Here is a 22,648-nt window from a genome sequence, read left to right as displayed (position 1 = left end):
CCCTCCACAAGCTCCTGCATGGGGCCACAGCTCTCCCATGCAGGAGGCGTGCTGGCTGCAGCGTGACGTCGAGGCCGACACGCCTCCTCCATGTAATTCTATGGGAGAGGCGGGGAGGCAGCGTTCGTGCCTCCTCGCCTCTCCAATAGAACTGTATGTGAAGGGGGCATACTGACAACCTCATAGAGCAGCAGAGCGGGGCCCTGTTTGGAATATCGCGGGGTGTCCCAGCGATCGGACCCCCGCGATCAGACACTAATGCCTTATCCAGTTGATAGGGAATAAGTTGTCTTTTGCTGCAGATGTCCTTTAAAGGGGTACTCTGTTGGAAATTTTTTATTTCAATCAGTAATCCTTTCAGTACTTATCAGCTGCTGTATAATACAGAGGAAGTTCTTCTCTTTTTGAATTTCTTTTCTGTCTGTCCACGGTGCTCTCTGCTGTTCATATCAAGAACTGTCCAGAGCAATATAGGTTTGCTATGGGGATTTGTTCCTGCTTTGGACAGTTCCTTAAAGGGACAGAGTTGTTAGCAGAGAGCACCGTGGACAGACAGAAAAGAAATTAATAATGAAAAGAACTTCCTTTGTATTATACAGCAGCTGAAAAGTACTGGAAGGATTAAGATTTTTAAATTGAAGTAATTTACAAATATGTTTAACTTTCTGGCACCAGTTGATTTAAAAAAAAAAAAAAAAAAAAAAGGTTTTCGATGTGAGTACCCCTTTAAGTGTGTTAGTATCAGTTTTTATGCGTTTTTTTTTTTTTGTTTACTTAAAGTAAAACTATTTTTTTAAACTGAATTTAGATGTACCAGTCCCCAAGAACACTGGGGATGTAGAGTGCAGAGATAAGAAAAAAGAAAGATTTATTGATCCAGTAATATTAATTAACTTTAATTTATTAATATGTAAGATATAGGAATGTGTATGACCAGTCACTCTGCAGGGCCCTTGCAGAGATGAATGGTGTATACTTGATGATTATAAAAAATTATTATTATAATAATAATAATACTAATACTAAAAAATTTAGATAATAGCACCAATCAATAAATAAATTGCAACAATCAATATAATATTAATGTCCGCTATAGTGCACTTGCAAAGAGTCTCTCTCAATGGCCATGGTTCATTCACAGTTTATCAATCAAATGGTTAATCCAATATAACAAGTAGATAGTTCAAAAAGTATCCAGTATTGAATATTGGATCGGCTGTGTGTCTGAATGATGCGCTATCAGTGCGCACGTCGCTGTGGTCCCGATTTCACGGGCATCCAGCAGTTGCAAGTCACAATGGAGCAGGTATGGACTTTTCTAAGTGGTATACACTTAATGATGCGGTGCTTAATATCAAGTCTGACACATTTCAAGGCCTGCAGGCCTTTTCTTCAGTGACAAGAAGGTACCTTATTACCCTATTGTCACTGAAGAAAAGGCCCGCAGGCCTTGAAATGCGTCTGACTTGATATTAAGCACCGCATCATTAAGTGTATACCACTTAGAAAAGTCCATACCCGCTCCATTGTAACTTGCAACTGCTGGATGCCCGTGAAATCGGGACCACAGCAACATGCGCACTGATAGCGCATCATTCAGACACACAGCTGCTCCCAGAGACCTATTCACAGCCCTCGACGGCAGAGTTACTGGACATCACCCTCCAAGGCCGTTCGCCTCTCCGTGCCAGCCCAGGACACTCGGAGCCCACCGGAGAACCACTCACCCAGACCACGACCCGGACCGATACTGCAATCACAGACAGCTTTTCACTACCTGCAGGACATCGCTGTCTGCCGACATCGCTACCTGCTAACCATCGCTATCTGCAAGACCTCGTAATCAGAGGTCTGTCGAGGTCTGTCAAGGAGGGTGAGTGGTGCTGTGCACCGATACATTGTAACAACGCTGATACAGCCGTGATACATTTACCTACGATCGCAACATAGTAACTACTGCATAGTCACTACTGTTACTGCAATTGATGTGATATACAGGATTCATTCGTTACAATTGATGTGATTCATAGGACCGATTCAATATTCAATACTGGATACTATTTGATACTTTTTGAACTAACTACTTGTTCTATTGGATTAACCATTTGATTGATAAACTGTGAATGAACCGTGACCATTGAGAGAGACTCTTTGCAAGTGCACTATAGCGGACATTAATATTATATTGATTGTTGCAATTTATTTATTGATTGGTGCGATTATCTAAATTTTTTAATATTCGTAATATTATTATCTATTATTTTTATAATTATTTTTTATAATCATCAAGTATACACCATTCATCTCTGCAAGGGCCCTGCAGAGTGACTGGTCATACACATTCCTATATCTTACATATTAATAAATTAGAGTTAATATTACTGGATCCATAAATCTTTCTTTTTTCTTATCTCTACACTCTACATCCCCAGTGTTCTTGAGGACTGGTACTTCTAAATTAATTTTCTACATTGCTCTAGGCCTTATTGAGTGAAGGCATCACCTTTAACCTCAAACACTCACCTTCCTCATATCCTAAGTGAGCTACACATCCCTTTCTGCATATTTTTTTAAACTATTGACACAGGGCAAAAGTATTTGAGGTATAATCAGAATTTATGAATTAGTTGAAATCTTTAGGCTGTATTTACACATTCAATTTGTACTGCATTTTCACAAATTTTTACTGTATTTCAGCTGTTTGCAGTGATTTTCCAAAATTACAAAATCAGGGTTAAAAATTAAAAATGTTTACCTTATTTTGCACACCTGTGGTACAATTTCCTTTTTTGCCATACTTTGGGGAAAAAATCACAGGAAAAACAGAAAAAATTGCAGAGACGCTCAATGTGTGAACACCACCTCAGGGGATGTGTATAAGTATTATATATCCTGATCAAATAGCAGTAGCTAATGGAGCTGATGGGGTTAAGGAGGGGTCTGAGAGCCAGTAGGAGGTATCTGGTAGGTGATTATGCCATCTTGTACTCCACAGGAAGTCAGATCTCAGGTCCGACGTCCTGTCACTCACATTAAGCACAGAAACTTTTTTGGTGTCAGACTGGTGATCACATGACCAAGTTAAGAGTCATGAAAGCCAGGGATGCAGCTGTGCATGATATGGGGAAAAACTAGAGTGCTTCTTTAATACATAAAGTAAAGCTTGTCTAGTAGGCACGCATGATCACAAGATTGAGCTGTAGGGGATATTAACAGAGCAGGACAATTCTCCGCTTTAATAATAGTGCTTGTATTACTTTTCTACATTTTCTGTAAAAGTGGTGCATCAATGTTTAAATGTTGTTTTCATGAAAAGAAAATGGTCTGCTCTGCCCGGGACATTTGTAGAACACTCATCCAGTTTAGCAGATCAAAGCTGTTCAAATTATTGAGATCCGCAAATTGGTTTGCATTTCTTTTGTAAGAAATTAAATAGATATCTGAAGTGATAGAAATGTGCCTAAAACATCATCATTTTTGAAGTATTCCTATTATAAGAGTCCCATCAAATCTATTGCAAATTTCAGTTAATTTTAAGTTGTGTTTATGTCTTTCAAGCATGACTTTAGTTTATTTCTGTGTGAAGTGATGTTTCCTGCTGCAAAAGTGTTTTTGTTTATTTGCTGCCTGTTTTCCCCATGCAACTTATTGACTGTCTAATCTATCAGACAATAAGTCAATATATATTACATTAGCATGCAGCTCCTATATAAAGCTCCTTTTCTAAAATGTAACTGTAAAAAAAGGCAAAAATATTGCCTCTTCTGCCCCTTTTGGGAACAATCTGGCTGAAGTCCTGCAGGAACAGCCAAAACAGTATACATAGATATGCATAGCATGAGCTGTAACCAGACCGACCTCAGGAATTGCTATAGAAGCACACATGAATCCATAGTGCGGCACAGTTGGTACAAGAAATCCCAGGAGAGGCAGTGGAAAGGAGAGACAACAAGACTGACAAACACCGCAAGAAACACATGTAAGGGAGTACACAAAGGGGATGGGACCAGGGATCCCACAGTTCCCACACAGCCACAGTATGGTTCAGAAAAGCAGTAAGCAATTCCAGAGATCGGATATCCCATTTCCGGGCCTGAAGATCATATACTGATGGAGGGGCAGACCTCTTTCAAAATTTTACAGTCAGGGTCTTAGCTGCTAGTAATATGTGGAAAAGAAGCTTCATTTGTTTCTCTCCCAGAGATTGGTGGGATATATGAAGGAGGTAGACCAAGAGGTACAGAGGTGTTAAAGGGGTAGTCCAGTGGGGAAAAACATATCCCCTATCCTAAGGATAGGGGATAAGTTCCAGATCGCAGGGGGTCCGACCACTGGGGCCCCCGCTATCTCCTATACGGGGCCCTGGCTCACTGACCAGATAGCGCGTGTTGACCACCGCTTGAAGCGGCGACCAACATGCCCCCCTCTATGGCAGAACCGGAGATTGCCGAAGGCAGTGCTGTCAAGGTCCCGTACAGGGGATCACGGGGGGCCCCAGCGGTCGGACCCCCCGCGATCTGAAACTTATCCCCTATCCTTAGGATAAGGGATACGTCTTTCACCACTGGATATCTCCTTTAAAGACTTCAGCCACCAAGCATTATACCTCAGACCAATAACCAGCAATCAGCGGGCAGGACCAGAAGATATGAAAGGTTGAATAAACCCCTCTTCTACAACGCCAGCAATGTGGGAGGATAGTCAGAGTCAATCTGTGGAGCAACCACTTGAACTGAGTTTCTTTATAAGCAGTACAGAAGAACCTATTTTTTTATATATTTTATTGTTACTTTATAAGCTTATATACTCAATTTTAAAGAACACCTTTTAGCTACTCTTTATAAATACATATGATAGGTTAAACTGTAAAAAGCTCAGTTATTATCGAATATTTCATATCTTTGAACTATATAATGAATATGTCAGGATTTTGTTAATAATAGTATTTCCCATTACAATACTTTTCTGGATCTTTATATTTAAAAAAACAAAACAAAAAACCATAACTGTGCAGGTCACATCCAGTTGATAATTTAATTCTCAATTTCTTAGGGGAGTGGCACAATATAGAGTTCTAAGAAAAAATGCTCCAGAATATTTTTTTCTTTTTTTTAAGGTTATAATTTTTTATTAAAATAGAAATGTTGGCATTGCAGACTGATAATTTTATGTACAAGCACATGGTATATAGCTAAAACTGACCTGATGAATTTGTTGTAAAGAACCTTGATTTTTGTGAAACATTCTCTAATTGTCTTCTTCTATAAATCGTTTTTTTTTTTTTTTGTTTTTTTTTAAGAATACTAACAAAGCTTCTGGAAGTCTCCGATGACCCACAGGTCCTTGCAGTGGCTGCTCATGATGTCGGAGAATATGTACGACATTACCCAAGAGGAAAGAGGCAAGTTTGTAATAGAATCTGGTGATGGTTTTTATTTCATTATAGACACCTTATTATTTAATTGATGCACCTCCACTTCAAAAAAAGATGCATCCTGGAACTGGAAAGGGTACAAAAGCGATCAACTAAACTAAAAAAAGGCATGGAACATCTTAACTATGAGAAAAGATTTAAAGAATTACATTTGTTTAATCTTAAGCAAAGACTTTAAGGGAGGAGGTGATCAACTTATATAAAGGGACACTGACAGAAGGGTCACCTGCAGTTACCTGAAAATACTGTTTGAAAATTGGTGCAGCCGTTCAGAAGATATTTATCATGTTGGGAATATGGTATTTTCTTTGGTGGCTGCTTGCTGTATGTGCAATGCTTTCTCCGGCCCACTTCAGGAATAGCCTTGCCCCCTTAGACAGATAACTCTGCCCTCACTTATGCACCTGTTGGGAAACGTATAATTATTTATGAAGGGGCAGAGTTAACAGCTGGAAAGAGTTCAAAGACGGGCAACCAATACCCAGAAAGAATTAGGGTTATTTAGTTTAGAAAAAAGAAGGCTTAGGGAAGACCTAATAACTTTGTATAAATATATCAGGGGACCGTACAGAGATCTCTCCCATGCACTATTTACACCCAGGACTGTATCTATAACAAGGGGGCATCCTCTACGTCTAGAGGAAAGAAGGTTTCTACACCAACACAGACGGGGGTTCTTTACTGTAAGAGCAGTGAGACTGTGGAATTCTCTCGGGGAAGGAGGTGGTCATGGTGAACTCTGTAAAAGAATTTAAAAGGGGTCTGGATGAATTTTTGGAGAGTAAGAACATTGCTGGTTATGTATATTAGATTTATAGGGACAGAACGTTGATCCAGGGATTTATTCTGATTGCCGTAATTGGAGTCGGGAAGGAATTTTTACCTCTAGTATGAGTTTTTTTTTTGCCTTCCTCTGGATCAACTCAGTCGGAATTCATTAGGGATATAGGTTGAACGTGATGGACTCATACAGCAGCAGCCCACCTCCAGTGCAGTTATATTATATATAATTATATATACATTACCATACTAGCAACAAGATGAATATCTCCTGAATGCTGCACTGATTTTTACCTGGTAAGAGGAGTTAAAAGATGGTCACTTGCATCTTCCTGTATTTTCATGTAAGTGCGAATGACCCTGTTGTCAGTTTCCTTTTAAGTATAGACATGGCCCATACAAAAATATTTAGGAAGAACTCTTTCAGGCAAAAATTATCTCAAGACAAGGGGCACTCCCTACTAATGTATACACAGAAAACGGTATCTAAAGGTAACAGGAAATACAGCTGCATTGTTTGTCATTCTTGTATTGGCTTCTCAGTAAATTGTTAGTCTGGTCATTAGTGATGGTAGATGGCAGACAACAAGCACACGACAATGTCAAAAAGTTAAGTGAAAATGTTTCAAAAAATACTATAACTTTATCAAACGTGTTTGATGAAATGGAATCCCTCAGCTCTATATCATGTTGAGAGCCACATACATGGACAGATAGCGGATAGGAAGGTAAAACAAATGATACCCATCTCTTAGCTGTTTTCATGTCATGTTCCCTTCCAAGCTTCAGTGTCTTCAGTGTTTTACAGGTGGTCAAAATAGGGCAATTTCAAACATACTAATTTTGTTAAAATAGTTTTGATTTTTTTTTTTTTTAAACGGTACAATTATAAAAAAAAAAAATATAAAATGGGTATCCATTTAATTGTATTAACCCAAAGAATAAAGAAAACATGTAATTTTTACAATAAAGTGTACAGCGTGAAAACAAAACCTTAGCAAAATTTTCTAAATTGCGGTTCTCTTTTCAATTTCCCTCAATAAATAATATTTTTTTGGTAGCGCCGTACATTTTATGGTAAAATAAGTGATGTCATTACAAAGTCAAATTGGTGACGCAAAAAACAAGGGTCTGTGTATCAAAATATAAAAGAGTTATGATTTTTAGAAGACAAGGAGGAAAAAATGAAAATGCAAAAATAAAATTGGCCTGGTCCTTTAAAGTGCAACTGTCATGATGTTTGGGGCATATTTCCCCTAACCACAGTGTGTGTATAGTGTGTAAAATATGTCTGCAGCCTTGCTTTTATCCCTCTTATTATGGCTTTTATTAGCTCAAAAAACACTTATATACAGCCACTGGTCAGGGGTTCGCTATGCCCTGCAGCCGCCATGCCTATCCCCTGTACACCAGTGCTGGTACCTCTGTGTGATTGACACACAGATCCCAGCGCATGCGCCCCTTATCGTTCATATGTAAGCGCCGACATTTCTTTACAGAGCGCGAGCGCTCACTTTAACTGTCTGACGCCTCTGAGCACCTTCTCCTCTTACTTCTCCCTTTGCGGGAAACGCGCTGGGCACTTCTGCATTCATTAGAGGCAGATTGTGCTCACTCTCTGCCTCCAGTATTGCCCGGGCGCACGGAGGTGTCAGACAGGTGTGATTCAAGCCAAGCAGAACCTGTGTTGGTAAGAGTCCTGTTAAAGGAGAAGTTTCGGCACACTGTGCCACTCACCGCCCTTTAGTGGAATGGATGATTCTCCGGGATGGTAACTGTCTGGCTAGAGGTGGCGACACCTGATATCAGGGTCTAGCCCCTTCTTCCAGCCTAAAAACACTGCTCACCGGTAGTTGCCGTAGACGTCATGGATGTTTACTCCGATATACTGGTAAATGGCGCCCGATAGAAACGGCAAGTAGTATCGGCGGCGTGTGATGCAATCGGTCAGCTGATTGCAGGTCAGCTGACCTCGGCTGTATAGAGTCCCAATATGCCTCGGAGGTTTTAAATCCACTTAGCGGGAGATTCAGGATAGTGCAGGGTCTGGTCGTGATCATATGATTCACGTTCTGGATTCAATGAATTATAAAGGTCTACTGGCAGTTGTAGTCCTTAATCCAATATATATAGGCAGTCCTTTGGATCTGAATGTGGCCAGTGGAAATCCTATAGCCCGACGCCCGGGACTAGTAGTTTTGGGCGCCGGGCAGGTGAATTGTTTATAGATTTAGCCCTGTATCGGGCGAGCAGGGAGAGACAGACTTCCCCCTTATTTTTCTTTAATGTCGATGTGAGGCGCAGGAGCGGATGGAAGTCTACACCTCACACCGGCACTCAGAGTGTATGGAGGGGGCGGCGGCCTCCAGCTGACTGCAGAGCCCCCTTATCTCCCCTCCCGGAGGATGGAGGACGGAGCTCAGAAGACACAGCAGGGTGAGAGAAAGGATGTTGACAGCTCCGTGCACAGCTCCTCCCATCCCCCCCACACAGCTCTATCCCTCCCCCTCCCCTGCTCTGTCTAGACAGGACCTAATCCACCACGGGGAGGTTGCTTGTTTGCACGGGGAAAACACAGAGCAGGGGGGAGGGGAGAGAGGAGAGGACGGAAATCTCACCTCACACCGGCCGGGACTACAGCTCTGATGTCCACTCATGGCGGCTCAGGTGAGGAGACCGAGAATACAGGCGGCGGCAGGAAGGGTGGTTGTATATGTATGGTGTGAGTGTATGTGTGATGTGTGTATGTAATGTATGATGGGGGGGCAGCGGCAGGTGTATGTATGATGTGTGCATATGTATGGTGTATGTCAGTGTTTCCCAACCAGGGTGCCTCCAGCTGTTGCAAAACTACAACTCCCAGCATGCTCTGGGCATGCTGGGAGTTGTAGTTTTGCAACAGCTGGAGGCACCCTGGTTGGGAAACACTGGTGGATATGTATGGTGTGAGTGTATGTGTGTATGATGTCTATGTGTGATGTGTGTATGATGTCTATGTGTAATGTATGATGTGTGTATAATGTCTAAGTGTGATGTGTATGTATGTGATGTATGATGTGGGGTGGGCAGCGGCAGGTGTATGTATGGTGTGAGTGTATGTGTGTATGTAATGTATGATGTGGGGGGGCAGTGGCTGGTGTGTGTATGATATGTGTATGCATGAATGTTTTGTATAGGAGCGGACTGTCACGTCGGGCATTAGGGCAGTTGTGCCATCTAATTTTATTTCTTTTTAGTCGCACCCGCACTAAATTGCACCCCCAGAATCCTGCCCCCTTCATACTCACCCGAATACCAAGAGCCCCACGGATGCACACAAACACGCCCGAACCAAAATTACAACTCCCAGCATGTTGGACCATAACCTAAACTGTAGAACTATAAAGTGTAACATGCTGGGAGTTGTAGTTTTGGTTCGGGTCAGCTACAGAGCTATAGGCTGCATCAGGGCATGCTGGGTGTTGTAGTTACTAACTGTAATTCCCAGTATTCCTTGACACAGACTATGGCTCTGCAGCTGACACAAACCAAAACTACAACTCCCAGCATGTCCCACAATAACCTTAACTGTAATACTATACAGTGCAACATGCTGCAACACCCACACAACCATAGACTGTATCAGGGCATGCTGGGAGTTGTAGTTATCTACTAACTAAATGCAACTTCCAGCATTTTCTGACACAAAATGCACCACACAAACTGGAGAAGCAGAACCCCCCCGCCCCCAGTAACACATAAGTCCCTATTGAGACTGAAAAATAGTGATTAAAATATTTTAAAAAGTGCGTATATATGTGAATAAGCCCCTTTCCTAATAAAAGTTTCCAATTTTCTTTAAATAAAAATAATGTACAAAAATAAACATAAGTGATATCGCTACATGTGGAAATGTCCAGACTATTAAAATATGATGTTAATTAAACCGTACGGTGAACGGTATAAATGTAAAATAATAGTCCAGAATTGCTCATTTTTGGTCACTTCATATTAGAAATTTTTTATAAGGTGATCAAAAAGTTATATCTAGACTTTTCTGGGCTTGACTCGGGTGTAAGAGGAAATACAGCTCTCCCCCGCTAATATCCTGGCATACTGCGATCACCTATTAACCCATTAGATCACCGCTGTCAGCAGTGTCTAAAGGATCTTATATCCATCCCTGGTGGTCTAGTGGGGGGGGGGGGGGGATCAGACTATTTTGGTTGAAATTATTTTATCTACCAGGACAAGTGGATTTTCTTGAGGGACAAGTAGATTGTGTTCCGCTTTAGTCCCTTGGACAAGTAGTTTTTTTTTTAATTTCCACACCCCTGCAGTATATGGTCTTCTTTAGCGATGTTAGAAGCAGGATATAAAATAATTGAATAGTAAATAAAATAAAATGAAATGAACGCAGGATAAAACCGCAGGAGAATCGCAGACTAAGTGTAAACTTGTAGCAATCCCAAACGCGTTTCGGGGTACCCGTAGGTGATATTCTGACCCCTTCCTCAGTGGTGCATACAAGAGACTCAATTCTCCATTAAGTCTCTTGTATGCACCACTGAGGAAGGGGTCAGGATATCACCTACGGGTACCCCGAAACGCGTTTGGGATTGCTACAAATTTACACTTCGTCTGCGATTCTTCTGTGGTTTTATCCTGCGTTCATTTCATTTTATTTTATTTACTATTCAATTATTTTATATCCTGCTTCTAACATCGCTAAAGAAGACCATATACTGGCCACATTCAGATCCAAAGGACTGCCTATATATATTGGATTAAGGACTACAACTGCCAGCAGACCTTTATAATTCATTGAATTCAGAACGTGAATCATAAGATCACGACCGGACCCTGCACTATCCTGAATCTCCCGCTAAGTGGATTTAAAACCTCCGAGGCATATTGGGACTCTATACAGCCGAGGTCAGCTGACCTGCAATCAGCTGACCGATTGCATCACACGCCGCTGATACTACTTGCCGTTTCTATCGGGCGCCATTTACCAGTATATCGGAGTGAACATCCACGACGTCTACCGCAACTACCGGTGGGCAGTGTTTTTAGGCTGCAAGAAGGGGCTAGACCCTGATATCAGGTGTCGCCACCTCTAGCCAGACGGTTACCATCCCGGAGAATCATCAATTCCACTAAAGGGCGGTGAGTGGCACAGTGTGCCGAAACTTCTCCTTTAACAGGACTCTTACCAACACAGGTTCTGCTTGGCTTGAATCATATTGTAAAAATTGTATCACTTGATCAAGTATATTGCAACAATTTGATTGACAGATACAACGGCAGTGTTTGAAGAGATTTATACCCTTACAGGATATATTTTGGATTAGCATATATTTTCATTGGACTTACTAATATTTTATTTCTTTTTAAAAGATCTGGACTTTGCTTTGCAGGATATTTCTACCAAAAATTTTTATTTTTTATTTTTGTGCTACATTATCCTTTGTTACAGGACAATTTTTATCACAACGTATATCATAATTTTTTATTTTTTTTTCTGCTGCAGGATCATCACAGGATTATTTCATATACATTGTAATTAATATGACTATAGAGGTGAACTGCATTATTATATGATCTTAATCTTTACTATTTATTTTATTCATTCTGTGAAGCGAGCCTATATACTGCAAGGGCCCTGCGGTAGGCAGACTTCTAGAGATATTTTTAGAACTGTGTAATAAATATTATTATATAATTTTGAATACTAACTGGCTCTATAAGAATTAATTATTACCAGATATCCCTTACACACTCATTCGTGAGTGGAACACTGAGGACTGATCTTTTTACATGATTCTAATATGGACAGTTCTTGACACGGACATAGGTGTCAGCAGAGAGCACTGTTGTCAGACAGAAAAGAAATTCTCAAATTTCTCTGTTTTATACAGCAGCTAATAAGTACTGGAAGGATTAAGATTTTTTAATAGAAGTAATTTACAAATCTGTTTAACTTTCAGGCAGCAGTTGATTTGAAAAAAAAAAACAAAAAAACACGTGTTTTCTACTTGTTTCCTGTAGAAAACTGGTTCCCCTTTTAAGGCCAATATGGGCTTGGTCTGTAAGGCGTTAAGACAGCGCAAAGCTGCATCATGCACTTAACCTTTCTTGGCTTCTACACCTAAGCTCTGTACATCAATTATGCAGGGTAGGGAGGCTATGGAGAGGGAGGATGCCTGCTTGCTTCAGCTCTATGACATTGGAGCTTGGCAGGAAAACATAATTTAAAGGCCATCTGCAGCAAAAGACAACTTATCCCCTATCCACAGGATAGGGGATAAGTGTTTGATCGCGGGGGGTCCGACCGCTGGGACCCACGCGATCTCCTGCACAGGGCCACGGCTCTCCCGCTTCTCTCCCGTACAGGAAGCGTGTTGATCACAGCATGATGTTGCGGCTGACACGCCTCCTCCATATATCTCTATGGGAGAGAACTGTATGGGGAGGGGGTGTACCGTGGGGGTGACCTCAGAGAGGTCGACGCTACGTGCATTAGCCGCTCACATAGAGCGGCAATGTGGGGGCCCGTGCAGGAGATTACGGGGGTCCCAGTGGTCGGACCCTCCACGATCAGACACTTATCCCTTATCCTGTGGATAGGGGATAAGTTGTCTCTTGCTGCAGATGTCCTTTACCTTCAGATATTATTTCCTTTACCTTCCGAACAGCGATTGCTTGCTCTACGTGTATACAGCTGATTGGCCTCTATTAGTCAAAGTGTTCAATAAGCATGTCCTCAATCACAGTCCTACGAACTCTGTTATATACTTTTATCATTCACACCTAATTATATGGGTTTTGCAGGATTACGTAAACATAGATGCTTTCCTTTCCTGTCCCCAAGTTGTGCGTGGTATTACAGCTGTGCTACATTTACTTCTATGTAACTGAGCTGCAGTATCACACACAAACTGCATATGAGCCTAGATAACCCCTTGAAAATGTTCTAAAATAACGAATCATTCATATAGAGACCTATTTCCGAAAACTGACATACAGCAAGGCAGAGTAAGCACTCTTACGTAAATGCAGACCTTGGAACCTCGCCCTACAATTACTACAATAAGCTAAGGGACCTTTTTTGCACAGGCAGATAATTGTTATTATGAACATTGATCGATAATGATTGATCGGTGCTTATTGAGAGACGCATTTACACTGAGCAGATGTTTGGAGGATAATGGTTGTGCAATCATCAATCTGAACTGGTGATTATTTGTGCAGCCGATCTTTCTCTTATTTTCTGCAGTACACCTCCTGTTTTGATAATTTTTACTTCTGTGTAAAAGATACATTTAGACAAGCAAGTATGGCACTAGCCCTTTTTTTCTTACAAGCAGTGTGCGCTTTGTAGATTACTTTCCAAATCCTTTTCATTTAATAATTAAGTAATAATGTTTATATAGTGTGGAACAAATGCCACAGCACTATACAACTTTGGGGGTACACATAAAGACAAGTATCAGATATTACAATATTACACATTAATTATTCAATCAGCAGGAGTGAGGGCCCTGTCTGTGAGGGATGGGGTTGAGAAAAAAGGCAGAAAATGCTTTATTGATGCAATGGTCCAGTCATGTTATAAATTGGGTAGGTTACATGAACCAGTCACCAATAATTCCATATAGTGTAATACAGAAATAAGAACGAGGGGTCCATGGTATCCTTACACTGTGTCTGGAAGGGCCAATCTGCTGTGTAAGAGAGTGACGATCTCGTAGATCTGTACTTATTTACAGAGCCTATTACATGGCTTGGTAATCTGTGTAATATTACACAAAGCAATATTGGCCTGTTAAGCTGACAATCTTGCTTGTAGCTGTGACATCAGGTCACACACTCTAAAAGCAGAGCCCCCCATACGTTTTCCCTCCTTCTCTTCTGTCTGTTTAAGACTAGATGTGAAGAGGGGAGCTTGTACTACTTCTTATTAGATTTTAAATGGATACTGGTTCCATAAAGTTAAACCGATTTGTAAATTACTTCTATTAACAAATCTTAATTCTTCCAGTACTTATCAGCTGCTTTTACTACAGAGGAAGTTGAGTTGTTCTTTTCTGTCTGACCACAGTGCTCTCTGCTGACACCTCTGTCCAAGTCAGGAACTGTGCAGAGTAGAAGCAAATCGCCATAGCAAACCTCTCCTGCTCGGACAGTTCCTGACATGGACAGAGGTGTCAGCAGAGAGCACTGTAGTCAGACAGAAAAGAAATAGAAACACAGAATGTGTAGGCAGATAAGAACCATTTGGCCCATCTAGTCTGCCCAATAATCTGAATCCTGTCAATAGTCCCTGGCCCTATCTTATATAAAGGATAGCCTTATGCTTATCCCATTCATGCTTAAACTCCTTCACTTTATTTGCAGTGACCACTTCTGCAGGAAGGCTATTCCATGCATCCACTACTCTCTCAGTAAAGTAATACTTCCTGATATTACTTTTAAACCTTTGCCCCTCTAATTTAAAACTATGTTACATATCTTTGTGTCATCAGTAAAAAGACATACCTTTATCATCGAGACCTTTTGCGAAATCACTAATGAAGATATTAAACAAAATTGGTCCCAGTACAGATCCCTGAGGTACCCCACTGGTAACAAGACCTTGCTCTGAATATACTCCATTGACAACAACCCTCTATTGTCTGTCATTCAGCCACTGCCTAATCCACTCAACAATATGGGAGTCCAAGCTCAATGACTTTAGTTTATTGATAAGTCTTCTATGTGGGACAGTCTCAAAAGCCTTACTAAAATCGTGATATTCAATGTCTACTGCCCCTCTGCCATCTATTATTTTAGTCACCCAGTCAAAAAAATCAACAATAAGATTTGTTTGACATGATCTTCCTGGAGTAAACCTATGTTGTTTTTCATCTTGCAATCCATGGGATTTTAGATGTTCCACAATCCTTTCCTTTAGTAGGGTTTCCATTAATTTCCCCACTATTGATGTCAGACTTACTGGCCTATAGTCACTTGATTCCTCCCTACTACCTTTCTTGTGAATGGTCACAACATTTGCTAATTTCCAATCTTCCGGGATGACTCCTGTTACCAGTGATTGGTTAAATAAATCTGTTAACTGTTTTTTGATAACTCACCACTAAGCTCTTTTAATAATTTTCGGTGAATCCCATCAGGCCCCTGTGACTTATTTGTCTTCACTTTAGATAGCAAACGTAGAACCTCTTCCTCTGTAAAGACACATGCATCAAACGATTCATTAGTCTTCCTCCTTAATGGAGGTCCTTTTCCTTCTTTTTCTTCTGTAAAAACTGAACAGAAGTATTCATTAAGGCAGTTGGCTAGCCCTTTATTCTCTTCTACATACCTTCCTTCCTTTGTTTTTAATTTAGTTATTCCTTGTTTTAAATACCTTTTTTCATTTATATATCTGAAGAATGTCTTATCCGTTTTTTCACACTGAGCTAGTTTTTCTTCTGCCTGCGCTTTAGAATTTCTTATGACTTGCTTGGCCTCTTTCTGCCTAGTCTTGTAGATTTCCCAATCTTCATTGCTCTGGGTTGTTTTATAATTACTAAATTCTAGCTTTTTGTTTCTTTTATAATTTTGGCCACTTCTGCTGAGTACCACAGTGGTCTCTTCCTTTTTCTGCTTTTACTGACAAGTCTAATGCAATTTTCTCTTGCCTTCAATAATGCGTCTTTTAAATAGTCCCATTTCTCCTGGACTCCATGTAATCTGTTCCAGTCTGATAGGGATTCATTTATCACTAATCTCATTTTTGAAAAGTCTGTTTTTCCAAAATCTAAAACTTTAGTTTTTGTGTGGTGTGGCTCCTTCACTGTTCTTATATTGGACCTCACTGACTGGTGATCACTAGATCCTAAGCTTTCGCCTATAATAACAACATATACCAAATCCCCATTTGTGAATACCAAATCCAAAATGGCCTCCTTCCTCGTTGGCTCCTCAACCACTTGTTGTAGAGATAATCCCAGTAGGGAATTTAGAACATCTGTACTCCTGGCAGAACTAGCTATTTTGGTTTTCCAGTTTATATCTGGAAGATTGAAGTCTCCCATAATGATAACTTCTCCTTTCATTGTCATTTTATATATTTCTTCAACTAGTAGATCATATAATTCTTTAACTTGGCCAGGTGGTCTGTATATCACACCTACATGAGTTGCCACATGATTACCAAACTGCAACATAACCCAAACTGACTCTGTTTGCCTCACTAACTTGTATTAGGTTAGATTTTATGCTATCTTTCACATATAGGGCTACTCCTCCTCCTTTCTTGACTTCTAAAAGAAAAGAACTTCCTCTGTAGTATACAGCAGCTGATAAATACTGGAAGGATTAAGATTTTTTTTTTTATTTTTTTTTTAAGAGAAGTCATTTACAAATCTGTTTAACTTTCTGGCACCAGATGATTTCAATTTTTTTTTCCACTGGAGTACCCCTTTAAGACAGTGAGTCTGTTCTAAGGAAACTATTGTGACTGAGAAAGTCTTTCTGCTGTGAATGGGGGAGGATGAACAGTTGGAAGACAGGTCTTATTTTACACCCCCAGCAACATTATCTTGGCCTATGCCTAAGAAGTGGTTGTGTGTTTGTTTTTTGCTGGGGCTTCCCTTGGCAAGCAGATTCTGCCAATTGACAGGAGGGCTCATTTTGAAGATAGGCTGATTTAGAAGGGGTTGTTTCTGATGAGAAAACTTATTAAATGCTTTGTCTTTAAGGATTGATACATCAGCACCTTGTAATGCAGTTTATATTCTTCACTACTTTTTTTTTTTTTTTTTAGCTATATAGTTATTACATTTCTCACAGTCACCTTTCTATGTGTTCATTAATAATATCTCCAAGGTCGCCAATCTGTCCACCCCTTCATGGCATCTTCCTATCTCTATGGTTACTAGAATCAATCTTAAGAATACTGTGTAGCAGCACTTCAGATATTTATTTGTCCTTCTATCATGCCAAAAAGATATTGGGGAGATTTATCAAAACCTGTCCAGAGGAAAATTTGCTGAGTTGCCCATAGCAACTAATCACATTGCTTCTTTCATTTTTGAAAAGGGCCTCTGAAAAATGAAAGGAGCGATCTGATTGGTTGCTATGGGCAACTCAGCAACTTTTCCTCTGGACAGGTTTTGATAAATCTCCCCCATTGATTCCATTTTATGCTATTATAAAGGCCTTTTATGTCCCACAAAAAGACAAAACCAAACATTTCGGTAGACTACATCATACCTCTTTCAGTAAAAGACATTACTGACCTGGCCCAGGTTAATTGATTAAAATCATATAGATATATATAGATATATAAAGTCCATAAGAAGCAGCACATCCAGAGTAGTGAAATAGGTGCAGGCCTATTGAACCTCGGTGCTCCGGTTCTACTGGATACGTAATGGATAAAGGCAGCACACCACAATAGTATAATCCAAAAAGCTGTGAAGTTATTCCATGATGTGGGTAACAACGTTTCGGCGATCTCTCACCGCCATTTTTGAAAATGGCGGTGAGAGATCGCCGAAACGTTGTTGCCCACATCATGGAATAAATTCACAGCTTTTTGGATTCTACTATTGTGGTGTGCTGCCTTTATCCATTACGTAGATATATATATATATATATATATACACACACACTTTTAATTATATTCCCTGTGATGGAATCCATAAAAAGGTGTTTATAATCTTAGGGAAACCTGTGGGCTGCACATTCAGTGAATTATTATTTTCATTCATCATACTGGTAATGAGTGAAAAAGTTCACCTCTAATAACCTTTTGATATAGCACGTTTTAAATAAAACCAATTATTGGCCCCACTAGGGTTTAGATATCCGGATAAACAGTCTTGAAGAAATGTGGCACAGGACATTGGTGTCAATTTATTATTGTTCCTTTCAATCTCTAGTTGGCAAGTGGCTTATGGGGCAGGCCTTTGCTTGATCTCCAGAGAATTGGTGGTAGGCTACTGCTATTTATAGATGGTTGCCTTACATATAGTAACAGATGTGTCAGAAAGAGGGACACATAGAAAAGTGTTTTGATTCTAATGTAAAATAATAAAATCAAAGGAAAACTGTTATTAAAGGGGTATTTCAGCCACTAGAACCATATGCTTCTGTCTTGCAAATGCAAAAGAAGGCATATTTACACTTATAAGAGGTGTTCAGAGTTAAATTATTTATTATCCTGGATAATCTGTTTAAGGTTAGAGCTATGTGGTTGCTTAATAAGGAACTGACAGGCTGTTTGCCCACACCAAACCCAATATACTGCATTACAGTGCAGGTGAAATGAACTAAAAAGAGGGGTTACTTATGTGGTGACGCCAAAGTTGTGGTGTGAAGGGTGTAGGTGGATGGGGCAGATGGTATAGCCTAGGGGCAAGGTGTTATTAACCCCCAATGTTCATGATGCCAGAGTGTTTTTTCCGGTAACCACCCAAACTGTAGCACCCCTATCCCAAGGTTAGGCAGGGCAATAATAGTCCAAGACAAAGTAAGGGTTAACAGTAGCTTTACTGAGGTTAGACAGTTGTTTTAAGTCTTTATAGCTAGGCTAGAATCCCAGAGAGTCGACCAGTAACACGGAAAGGGCCTTGCAGCTTGCTGGGACTAGCAGTACTTATGGGTCAGACAGCCACTCTGACTATAATTGACTTGACTAGTGACTTGACTTTGGTAGAGACAGCAGACATAGATGAGTTGACTTACTGACAGTATGGCTGGTGTGCCGGCTTTATGGCCTCCAGGTGTACTGGACACAGGATCTGTGATGTCTGTCCATTGCTGTTCCTCAGGATCTAAGAGAGAGATTGTAGTGGCTCCCCCTCTTATAAAGGGGGCTGAGCAAGAAGCCCAAAGGTCAAGCTGCAGGTCAGGTGGTCAATCGGTGCTCTCTGGGTAACCTAAGACATCATGTGATACCTCCAAAGGTCCTTAAAGGTCCTTTATACTTTATATACCTATACCTAATATTATGCACTATATTTACAACACTACAGATAACATTAGACATGTCTCTTTTGGTGTTCATTGCAGAAGGAGAAACTGCCCTGAATAAATGCCTCTTTTTTTTTATTTTATTTTTTTCTGTGCCAGTTGTTTATAACCATTATATAGTGTTGTGAATGGGATTCTTACAGGGGAGATTTATTAAAACCTGTCCAGGGGAAAAGTTGCTGAGTTACAGTGTAGCACATTATATGATCATAGCTATAGGTGGATTTTTATTTACTTGCAGAGGGTATGCTATGCTCATGTTACGAATGTTTTGGAACACTGTGGTATGTTCATCAATAAGTGGTCAAGATGAGAGTTTCGAAGTGCTCTATTATTTTCATATCTACTGCTTAACATATTACTGATAAAATAACCTTTATCCAACCTACAAGTAGAGCCATTATCATGCAATAATTGTTTTTTATGTTCCCATGTTTTCTCCTTGGGAACCTTTAGCACAAGTTTCTGCAAAGACATAAAGTAATAGGTGTATGCTGTCTCAATCTTAAGTCCCATGTACAAGGACTGACAAATAGATGGAATATAATTTGTAGAAATGCTTGTTCCTTGATAGACCAAGCTGAATAAAGGCTCTGTAAATGAGCACCAATCACAGAGATTGCCCTTGTCATCCTGTCCCCATCGGCCTGTCATAAAGGGCCTTTAGTTTATTACATATAATGAGGGGTGTTAATGTACTTTAAATTATATAACCTCTAGCTTACCAACTTGTGGTATATGTTCCCCAGAGGATACTGTACACACCAGCCTTTAGGGCAGTCTTTCCCGACTAGTGTCTTGCGAGTCATTTGCATCTTTTGGGCCATCTACATGAGCCTCTCCAGCTGTTACCATCCCCAGATACTATTGTGAGTTTGTAGCACCACATAATATTGTCATAATGTTAGAAGGATATTATACATCTGTAGATTAAACTCATACTACTAACATTAACATTATGGTAAAAGCCATACCACTAGGCCATATATTTAATAGGATACTAAACTTTCTCTGTTCTGGGTTGCACTGCATTATATTTAAATAAGATAACAACATAAGATGGCAAAGTACACTGTGGGTAGCTACTTGTAATTGGTATTAGTAGTGTACTTTGCTATCTAATGGGTACATATATGATTACTAAATATACATACAGTGGGATCAAAAGTTTGGGCACCCCAGGTAAAAATTTGCATTAATGTGCATAAAGAAGCCAAGGAAAGATCGAAAAATCTCCAAAAGGCATCAAATTACAGATTAGACATTCTTATAATCTGTCAACCAAAAGTTAGATTTTATTTCCATCATATACACTTTCAAAATAACAGAAAACAAAAAAATGGCATCTGCAAAAGTTTGGGCACCCTGCAGAGTTAATATCTTGTACTGCCCCCTTTGGCAAGTATCACAGCTTGTAAACCCTTTTTGTAGCCAGCCAAGAGTCTCTCAATTCTTGTTTGAGGTATCATTGCCCATTCTTCCTTACAAAAGTCTTCCAGGTCTTTGAGATTTCTGGGCTGTTTGCCACGCACTGCTCTTTCAAAGGACAACTGCAGTGGTACACATTTATATATGCCCGTGCCTCAAAAATAAACAAAATAAACTCATACATACCTTCCTACGAGCCCCCGTTGGTCCGGCACAGGCCTCACGGTCCGGCAGTGTTGACGTCATTCCACTTCCTGGGGACGCCGCAGAGCCGTCGGCGTATCACCGGCCGTAGCGATGTCCCGCCCTGGCCTGTGATAGGCTGAGCACACTGTCATGTAAGGAGCTCTGGCCGGCTTCTTATATGACAGTGGGCTCAGCCTATCACAGGCCGGGGTGGGACATCGCTACAGCCGGTGATATGCCGACGGTTCTGCGGCGTCCCCGTCCCCAGGAAGTGGAATGACGTCAGCACTGCCGGACTGTGAGGCCTGTGCCGGACCAACGGGGGCTCAAAGGAAGGTATGTATGAGTTTATTTTGTTTATTTTTGGGGCACGGGCAAATATAAATGTAGTTGTCCTTTAAGGTCTATCCATGGATTTTCAATTATGTTGAGGTCAGGAGATTGTGAAGGCCATGGCAAAACCTTCAGTTTACGCCTCTTGATGTAATCTCACGTGGATTTCGAGGTGTGTTTAGGATCATTATCCATTTGTAGAAGCCATCCTCTCTTTAACTTCAGCTTTTTCACAGATGGCATCAAGTTTGCATCCAAAATTTACTGAAATTTTATTGAATACATTTATCAGTCTACTCGTGAGATGTTCCCTGTGCCACTGGCTGCAATACAACCCCAAAGCATGATTGATCCACTCCCATGCTTAACCTGTTAAGGACCCAGGGCGTACCTGTACATCCTGAGTCCGCTCCCATTCATATCTGGTCAGGCCCGGCCGGGACCCCTGGCTAATAGCGCGGGGCATTGATCGCGGTGCCGCGCGCTATTAACCCTTTTTAGACACGGCGTTCAAAGTTGATCGCTGCATCTAAAATGAAAGTGAAACCATGCCGGTTAGCTCAGGGAGCTGTTTGGGATCGCTTCGGCGAAATTGCGGCATCCCGAACGGCTTACAAGACAGCTGGGGGATCCCTACCTGCTTCCTCGCTGTCCGATCGCTGAATGACTGCTCAGTGCCTGAGATCCAGGTATGAGCAGTCAAGCGGCAGAATCATCGATCAGTGGTTTCTTATGAGAAACCACTGATCAATGTAAAAGATCAGTGTGTGCAGTGTTATAGGTCCCTATGGGAGCTATAACACTGCAAAAAAAAAAGTGAATAAAGATCATTTAACCCCTCCCCTAATAAAAGTTTGAATCACCCCCCTTTTCCCATAAAAAAAAAAAATAAATGTAAATAAAAATAAACATATGTGGTATCGCCACGTGCGGAAATGTCCGAATTATAAAAATATATTGATAATTAAACCGCAATGTCAATGACGTACGCGCAAAAAAAATTCAAATTCCAAAATAGTGCAATAAGTCAATAAGTCCTATCAATGCAAAAATGGTACCGCTAAAAACTTCAGATCACGGCGCAAAAAATTAGCTCTCATACCGCCCCATATGGGGAAAAATAAAAAAGTTATAGGGGTCAGAAGATGACAATGTTAAACGTATACATTTTCCTGCATGTAGTTTAGATTTTTTCCAGAAGTGCAACAAAATCAAACCTACATAAGTAGGGTATCATTTTAACCGTATGGACCTACAGAATCAAGAGAAGGTGTCATCATGTACTGTGTAAAAAACGGAAGCCCCCAAAAGTTACAAAATGGCATTTTTTTTTTTCAATTTTGTCTCACAATGATTCTTTCCCGTTTTGCCATAGATTTTTTTGGTAAAATGACTGACGTCATTACAAAGTAGAATTGGTGGCGCAAAAAATAAGCCATCATATGGATTTTTAGGTAAAAAATTGAAAGAGTTATGATTTTT

At 40.5% G+C, this 22,648-nt stretch overlaps 1 protein-coding gene across 1 annotated transcript in view; it reads left to right on the top strand.

Annotated features, from left to right (window-relative positions):
* The window catches only part of ATP6V1H (ATPase H+ transporting V1 subunit H), a 128,083-nt gene that overhangs the window by 79,328 nt on the left and 26,107 nt on the right, over positions 1 to 22,648 (top strand). Inside the window, exon 13 of the mRNA XM_056521916.1 lies at positions 5,300 to 5,401. Coding sequence (XP_056377891.1) covers positions 5,300 to 5,401 — 102 coding nt within the window. The remainder of the gene's footprint in view (positions 1 to 5,299; positions 5,402 to 22,648) is intronic.

This window comes from Hyla sarda, chromosome 5 (assembly GCF_029499605.1).
Source record: "Hyla sarda isolate aHylSar1 chromosome 5, aHylSar1.hap1, whole genome shotgun sequence".
NCBI classification, from domain to species: Eukaryota; Metazoa; Chordata; class Amphibia; order Anura; family Hylidae; genus Hyla; species Hyla sarda.
The sequence above is the reverse complement of the archived record's forward strand: the minus strand, read 5'-3'. Positions and strand labels throughout refer to the sequence as shown.